The sequence below is a fragment of the Medicago truncatula genome, chromosome 6 (genome assembly GCF_003473485.1).
Source record: "Medicago truncatula cultivar Jemalong A17 chromosome 6, MtrunA17r5.0-ANR, whole genome shotgun sequence".
Classification (NCBI taxonomy): domain Eukaryota; kingdom Viridiplantae; phylum Streptophyta; class Magnoliopsida; order Fabales; family Fabaceae; genus Medicago; species Medicago truncatula.
In genome coordinates this window covers 38,830,409-38,839,095 of record NC_053047.1, presented here as the reverse complement: position 1 = coordinate 38,839,095, position 8,687 = coordinate 38,830,409, and the positions used below count along the sequence as shown (strand labels likewise).

At 30.5% G+C, this 8,687-nt stretch overlaps 1 protein-coding gene across 1 annotated transcript; it reads right to left on the bottom strand.

Moving 5' to 3' along the window:
* Positions 1-6,041: 6,041 nt before the first annotated feature.
* Positions 6,042-8,410, bottom strand: LOC11438389 (transcription factor BEE 3). Its single transcript, XM_024785693.2, has 6 exons — positions 7,940-8,410; positions 7,707-7,826; positions 7,256-7,321; positions 7,083-7,151; positions 6,846-6,923; positions 6,042-6,357 (listed from the first exon to the last, which is right to left on the bottom strand). Exons 1-6 carry the CDS (start codon positions 8,330-8,332, stop codon positions 6,265-6,267), a joined length of 819 nt encoding a protein of 272 aa, XP_024641461.2. The 5' UTR covers positions 8,333-8,410; the 3' UTR covers positions 6,042-6,264.
* Between the last annotated feature and the right edge of the window lie 277 nt (positions 8,411-8,687).

The following is an 8,687-nucleotide window of genomic DNA, read 5'->3' as shown; positions in this document are numbered from 1 at the left end:
TTTGTTTCAGTAAAAAAAAAAAAAAGTAAATAAGCAATTACACTTTTAAAATTGTAAGTTTCGACAATTTTCCATTAACAAAATTTTAATTACTTTTTTGAAAATATAACTTTTTGTACTCTGATATGGACCTCCTTTAACATATTAATGTAACAAATACTTTTCGGCAATTTCCACCATTATTTGATTTACCGATAACAACGGTAAATCCTATCTTCTTTGTTTCTTCTCGAACCCACCCCAACAACTCGTTCTATGATCCAAACTTTCTTTTAGCGGTAAATTGTTCTCGTTGATAAATAGAAACAACTACAAGCTCACCAACTAGAGCAGCATCAGGTGCAGGTACAACAAGTGGAGAAACATTATCCATTTTCATATCGCCATAAGGAATATCAACTAGAGGTGGGGGATCCTCGAATTTACCATTTTTTGAATCATCTAAAATTTGAGGTGAAATGGTCGGCAACATAATATGAGGTTCAATGTCAGGTGCAAATGGAGGGGGGGAAGGGGTCATCAATGGGTGCATCTATAACTGAAACAATGCAAAAACAAAGTTAGGAAAACTGAGCTTTTTTTGTACTAACTCAATTCAGATTATAGAAGTTGAACTAGATTGTTAGGAGTTCGGCTTGTAAAATTCGAACTAATATGCAAAACGCCCTTTTGATGACCAGATTTCCACTTCAAATCACGTTTTCGTTTAAAATGGTGTCTTTTTGGAGATATAAGGAGTGTTTAGTCAAAAAGGTGGTGACCTTTTGTTAGGTTCGGGGCAAACCTATGTATTGGAAGATTTCAGATTATAGAAACTCAAACATTCCTCCCCTTCAAGTTTGGTTATTACAATCCGAATCGTATATTTACATACATTTGGATTCATGACGAATTTAAGAGCAGTTCGACAAATAGAATCCGAAATGCGGTTTAGATTGTATTTGTCAAGCAAAGGGTAATTTTAAAGGGAAAAAATAGGACGCGTGAGTAACTAATAGGATGGGAAAAATAATAGACTTACTTTTTTGTGTAGAGCTTATATGGGCACACCCCAGGCTCAATCCAAACAACCCTCGATCACAAGAATTCTGCTATTCTCCCAACTGATTTTGCAAGCTCCCAATTGAAAAGACGTAATTACCACTGCGTGACTTAAGTCACACTAGTTATAAATCCTGCACGAGTTAACTCACGTAGGTTGCATGATTTAAGTAGAGATATTTTCGAAAGTTTGGTTAGGAGCGAGCAATTTTTGATGGGAGAAGAGCAGAATTTTGATCACAAATTAAGAAGAAAATATGGAGATTATCGAATCCCAAAGAAGAAAATATAAGAGGTCAAATCACTAAAAAATGGAGAGCCAAAATCGCACACTCACAATACATTTTTGGCTAAAATTTAAATTAAGCCAAAAATTCATCACTTATTCACTTAAAAAAATCTAAATTAAGTCAAAAAATCATCACTTATTCAGTTAAAAAAAAAAACTTAAACTCTCGTAGATCATTCCTTTCAGTTTTGTTCTTTACCTTTGTTCTGAGTTCATCTTCTATAACATTTTTGTTCATTGGTTTGTGCTGATTTTTTTCTTGGGTTCATCTTCATTCATCCTTGTTCTGAGTTAATGTTCAATATCATTTTTTTTGGGTTATGTGATGAATTGGAATTGCTCACTATTTCAATGTCATTATTAGTTAAGGTTTGATTCTCAACATCAAATAAGAATTACCAAACTTACAATTAACATACTAATATTAACCGTTTTAAATAAAACTCACCACATCCCCTCACTGTATTCAACTTAGATTCCCCCTCCTAGCAAAATTTGAGGCCAAAAACCATTTAATCAAATGAAGATCGACCTAACCACAAAGACTAATAATGAGACGTAAAATTTTAAGAGGACACAATTTTTTTTTTTATAAGGACTAAAACCTAGAAATTCAAATTTTATAGAGACCAATAATTAATTGTATGTCCTTGATAATCATTTATTAATCACTTAGCCTGCTTTACAAATGAGGGGTTGATGTGAAGTAAATGATTATTATAAAAATCTAACAGCTGATTACACAATCAGCAATAGAGCACGAAGTCAACAACACTTGACCTCAATAGTAAGACTAGGAGATGATAACAAGTTGATATTACTAAGATAGCAACAAAATTGGGTGCAATGGTTTTAATTATAGTCATCAACTTTCTTTTGAATCTAAATATCTCTTTCTTTAAAATTAATCTGAACGCAAAATTTTGATCCTAAATTTAACATAACTTCTTTGCTTAATTTTACTATATTAATCATATTTAATTAACCCTATTTAATTTAAACTTTTAGCTTCCACATTACTTTTGAATATAAGTTTGAATGAGTAAACTTACCATATACTATTTCAATTTCAGAAATTTGTTTTATTCTAGAAATGTTAATCATATAAAAATATCATTTTATTTTTGTAAATGTCTTGAAAGATATATTAGGATGATTTTAATATTAACAGTGCATCTCGATTAAGTTCTTTTGTGTTCTAATAAATCCGTGCGACGGATCAAAAGTCTATTTTAATTTTATTATAATGTTCCAAGCTATCTTGCAAATTAAGGACTCTTTTTTTTTTAAAGGTTTTTTAATTCAAATCATACTAACGTTAAGTAATATTAAAATACTATATAAAGTTATAAAATGTGGATGAGGTTCATACTCCCGATTTCTCAAGCGGGTGATGTTCATACTCTTAAATTTCTCAACACGGCTATTACTTTGGGATTTCTCAATCACAAGTTGGGAGTAAAAGTTAGAGTGTCACAAACATAGATAAAAAATTATTCTGTCGAATGTGGTTTATAAAGAAGTTTTCCACAATGTGTGTACTATTTCGTTGTGTAATATCATTTTTCTGACATATGGTTATTTTGAAAATATTTGCAAAGTCACGAACCTTTTATGCTATTTTAATATTATATTATGTTATATTCGCAGAGTAGACGTTTCACTATAAAATGAACTATGTTATTGTATTCTTATATTATTTCATATTTCTTTGTCCATTATTACTATCGACATGACCCGTGCGTCAGCACGGGTCAATGGTCTAGTACATGCAAAAATAAAATTACTCTTCACACAATTGATAAGGTTGAAACACGCATATAAAAGACGAAAATACTCCTCGACAGTTAACTGCTGAGGAATTAAAAAAATCGACGACATTGAACTATCGAGGAATAGTGAATTCATCGACAGTTAACTGCTGAGGAATATCATGATCATTTAATGGTTTATTTCTACCTTATAACATGTGTGAACATCAATTTTCCATATAAAATCATACAAAGTTACAAACAAATGGTGATGGTTTTGCTTCTATTTTGGCTAATTTGGTGGGGTAATTAGTCTACCTGACCACCTAACAACTTCCACTTTCACTTAGTGAGCCCACTAGTACTAGTGATATGGGTCCATGAATTTGCCCAAAATAAATTACTTTGGTCTCCTCTCCAACTACTACCCTCCTAACATGTGAGTGTGACCCCAAATCTAAAATCCATATAGAGAATATATGATATACCAATTCTATCAACTTTAAGACCCTTTTAGTCCATATTCCTCCTCTCCTTTGTTCATGTATATAATATGCTAATCTCTAAGGGACAAGGAAACAACACCTTGGTCAAAAAGTGGGTCAAATGAGAAAGAAAGATTTAGTTATATTAATGAACAAGCAAAAGAGGCTACAAAAGGGTTCACAAAGCTTCTATCATTTTCCATAAGTTGGAGAACCCACATTGCCCATCCTTATTTGAGCATGCTATGGCCCATTTAAAATGTCTTCTACTTCTCTCAAATTTCAAATGGATGCAATGCATCTAAGTTCTAAGTATAACCCCCTCCTTTATTTAAAAAAAATGACAACAAATATATACTATACAATCTTATAAACATATTTCTTTTCCTCAATCATTCACTTAATGAATTGGCAACATCGACAAGATTTTACGAATTCATTAGTATTAGTGGGTTCCATTGACACTATTTTCTTATTTTGGATTTTTATTGACACTATTTTCTTTTCTTGGATTTGGTTTGTGCTTTGTCATATTACAAATACTTTCACTTTGTTGCACTCACATCTCATTACAATGCTCAAATTGATTCTATCATATATTAATTATCAATCTCTTTGTTTTACCGACATAATATCTTTGAATTGCTTGTTGACAAAGCACGAGTCTACTTCATTAACAATAATTTTATGTGTTTAGTCACACAAATAAAGCAATAATTTTATGTTGACAATTAAACGATTATCTATCCATATAGAACATGACAAAAATTAATATTATCTTCTACTAAAAATATCATCAAATAGTTTTAAAAAAAAAACCAAATAAAATTTTAAACGTCAATTGCAGATGGCACAAATGATTGAATATTTCTATCATACATGATGCAACTTGAATTCAAGTATGAAACTGTTAACATTTACGTAAATTTAGTTGTAAATTGATCTGTCCGGTGAGGATGAATGAGGTGACAACGGTGGCGGATAATGCTCCGGTGTGACAGTAACGGTTTCCGGTACGGCAACGTTGAATCTTCGTGGTGGAACGAAAGGTCCTTGCAGACACGTTAGCACTTCGACGCTAATGAAACTGAGAAAGAGTATGTAGAAAGTGTTGTGAGAAGTGAATCATGTCTTGAGGGTGAAGCAAGTGCACCCTTATATAGGCGCGTGTTGGGCATACCGTGTCCGGGTTATGCGACGTGTGATCGGGGACAATTAGAGGACACATGTAGGGTGATCCTCGTGCAGGGACGCGTTTCTGTGTGGCACGGTGCATTTAAGCTGGCGTATTCTCTCAAATGCGGAACCTTAAAACGGTGTAAGTTTATACCACGTGTGATTGATCTTCTGACCGATCTAAAAAATAAATCTTCGATGATATTCACAATTCACTCTAATCTTACATGAAGTTTTTCTCCCTTACATACATAAGAAAGAATTAAATTAAAAACTCCTAGCTTTTGGGAATGCCCCCTCCCAAAAAAGAAGGTAATCAACATGGTTAGCTACTAAGTTTAGTGGTCGGAATTTCATTAATAACACTTTGTAGGTAGGGTCACGTTATCATAAGGTTAAATAGGGATTAGTCTCATACATAAAGGTCACCTAATGAGTCTAGGAATATACCTTGTAAGGTAACTTTTTCATTCTACCCCAACAGAAAAGAACATGTTGATAAAATTGGTGTGGCCGTAGGTCCTACAAGACATGGGCATCCTAGTTGATCCATGTGTGGAACATAGAAGAAATTAACACATTCACGTGAATAATTTTTCACTAATTTTTTGGGATAGAAATTTGCCAAGAATCTATCAAGATTGAAATACTTTTTATTTTTTATTTTTTATATAATGAAATGGCATAAAATTAAATAATCATTTCTAAATTAGATTGATGTATGGAGGAAAGATTTGTTCTATTATGTTCCCCCAAATTGATGGGGAAGGAAAAGTGGGGCATCAATTGGAATGCATTGTATCAAGTTCAATTCCATTCCATCCCATTTGACAATCCAATCCAAGTTATATAAAACGAATTATATTTTTATATTTTTTTTAGAAAGCTATATATTATGCTACCAACAATGAATTGATCAAATGGTAAGATTTTTGAGTCCTTTAAATAAGTGGTCAGAATTAGATCGTAATCAGCATTAATTGGAGTGGAAACTTGGTATGTATCCTCTTTCTTCAACATACTAATTTATAATATGGTTTACACCGGATTATACGCTCGTTCAAGAATCTGCTTTTTATAACATCACATTCTTTGACGAACGTATAATCGATTTAAAAACCATGTTTTAATTGAATTAAAACTCCTAAATGCATGTCCTTAAAATTTTATGTTATAGATGGAAATACAACAAATAATCCTTTATTTTTATTCATTTATGCTAATGTGGTTCTTGGCTATGAATATTATTATATTAAATTATATAGTCACATTTTCATATACAACAACACAATTGCAATGCAAGTTCTACAAAAATATATAATAACATGTAGGCTAGCTATTATTAACTTTCATTTGATTTTTACACAACTTTGAAACAAGAATTAATGTCCACTTGTGCTTGTAGGTAGCATAGAGTGGAAACAAATTGATCTTTTAAACTTTGTAGAAAGTAAAGAAGCAAATTATAACATTTTTTCATGTCTTGTATATGGCTGTTGAGTTAATACATCCAAAATTGAAGTCAAAGTGGCCAAGTTGGTTGAAAGCAAGAAATTCCTCCATACCCATCTCTCTTATACCTTGCTAACTCTTTTGCCTCAGATGCCCTTGCTCTCTGCCACAAATCAAATAAATATATAAATAAATAAATAAATAAATAAAAGAAGAGTATTTTACATATATTTTGTCTCATTTTAGTATTTCATTAAAAAACTTTTTTTAAAAGGAGTTATTTAGTTTCAATATTTAGACCTATAGAACCAAAATAGGAGCTAAAATTGGACAAAATTTATGTAGAAATTAAACTTAAAAATTTGTGAGTTTTATAGAAATTAAAAACATATTTAACCTTCCATTAAAAAAATTAACCTATAAATATAATAATTGTTTCTAATTAAGTTCATCAACTATCAACTACTTAATTTCTTATTCACCAAACTCTAATGAATTTTAACTTATCCATCACAACAGTTAGCATATATTATTATATGAATTGAGAGGTTTTCATGCACCCTAACAACCAAACAAAATGAGCATGTTATACATGAATATGAGCATATTATATATGAATAAAACCATGAAACTTTTAGAAATAGATTATACCTGCATTGTTTCTAGATCATCTGCCTCTGAATTGAAGTCATAATAAGTACTTGCTGCAGTAAGCTTCAAAGAAAGAAACTGCAAAAATAGCCAATAATTAATCATAACTTTTCATAACTTTTAGAAATAGATTATATGTATTTTTTTTTTGAAACAATAATTAATTATAAGTATATTATCCTAGAAATAAATGAATATTATATTGTACATTTTTTTGTTAAATTTTTGATCACTTACCTCTACTTGATGCTGCAAAGACTGAACATAGTTTATGATTTCATCCAACATTACTGCCATTCCCATGGTCTGCAACCATTGCAACAAAAACAAAATAAGATTTTGAAAATTATGAAATTAAACACAATTGTGATTTTTTTATTTTTTTAAATTAAAAAGGAACATATATTAACCTTATAACATCCTGGTACAATATTTTGCAAGCACTTCAATTTCTCATTGATTTTCCCTCTTCTAACCTGGATAACAAAAAAAAAAAAATCATAGATATTTATTAGTCCATCCATATACATCAATCATGAACAAAGATAGAAGAAAATTTGATGAAGAAATTAAATCTATTCATAATGATTATTATTTTTTCGTATTAACTTATTTGAACTTATATACTTCCATATAAATATGTGCAAGTCTATTTTGAAGAGCTTATGAAAACAACTTATCGCATATTCATAAGTTGTTTTCAGCTTATTTTCATAAGCTTACGAAAACAACTTATATCTTATATAAAAATAGTTTGATTTTATTTTACCATTTATTATAGAAATAGCTTATAAATAAACACTTATATAATAAATGATTATGCTATAAACACTTAATTAAGCTGTATTTAGGAAATTATACCCTTTCTGCTAGACTGTGACTATCAGTAGCTTGACCTCTTCTTGCTCTAACATGAACAACTTCCTTTGCTTTCTCTTCTTCTGTTTCATAACTTTTCACTCTTTTTCCTCTTCCACCACTCTGAAATTAATCATAGAAAAATAACAAAACCAGTTTATAATTTAATTTCATCACAATCACAAAAAATGAAGAATAAAATAAAAAAATTAAAAAAATAAGTAGAAGAAATTTACAAGTTTGGTTTTGCTTCCACTTTCAGAAACTGCAGGAGTTGAATTTCCAGAACTAGTCTCTTGAAAATCCATCATTTTTCTCTTTTTACCTTCATGATGAACTTTATTTTCTTCTTGAAAAATTGTTGGAAGTGAAAGTTGAACTGCATTGTGATTTTGATTATTGACATGATGGACAAGACCATGAAAATTCTCTTCCAAGTTTCTTGGAAACACATGTTCTTGTTGATGATGTTCCAAGATGCTGTCACAAGAAAAAGGCATCAAATTATGCATCATGTTCATGTTTGAATTCTCCATGAATTGATTCAATAGTTCCATGCTTTGATCAGAATCAAGAAAAGGCAAAGAAGGTCTAATAATGTTTTGAAAATTTTCTGTGAATTCAGCCATGTGTATTTTTTTTTCTAACAAGTTTATTACTTAGAAATATTGTGATTTTTTTTTTTTAGAACTTGCAATATTGTGGATAATGTGAGTTACAAATTGTTCTATTTATACTGTAGAATTTTCAGCTGCATTGATGAATGGGACTAATCTTTGGTGGCCACGTGGCAAATCAAGCCTCTTTAGTTTTCTGTTCCCTAGTTGGGTCCCATGTATATAGAAAAATCTTTAATATTTAACAAGGGTCCATGTTTTTATGAGAGGGAAAAAAAAGCATTTTCTATTTTTGGAGCTTTTAGACCTTTTAATTTGGGAAGCATGACTGTATTTGTTACCTTTATTATCTAATTTTTTAAGTTGT

Excerpts from the sequence above, each read along its gene's own strand:
- LOC11438389 (XM_024785693.2), bottom strand. The coding sequence starts at position 8,332 with ATGGCTGAATTCACAGAAAATTTTCAAAACATTATTAGACCTTCTTTG. Across the intron at positions 7,322-7,706 it reads GTCACAGTCTAGCAGAAAGG|GTTAGAAGAGGGAAAATCAA; the intron begins GTATAATTTCCT and ends TTTGTTATCCAG. Across the intron at positions 7,152-7,255 it reads TTGTACCAGGATGTTATAAG|ACCATGGGAATGGCAGTAAT; the intron begins GTTAATATATGT and ends CAATGGTTGCAG.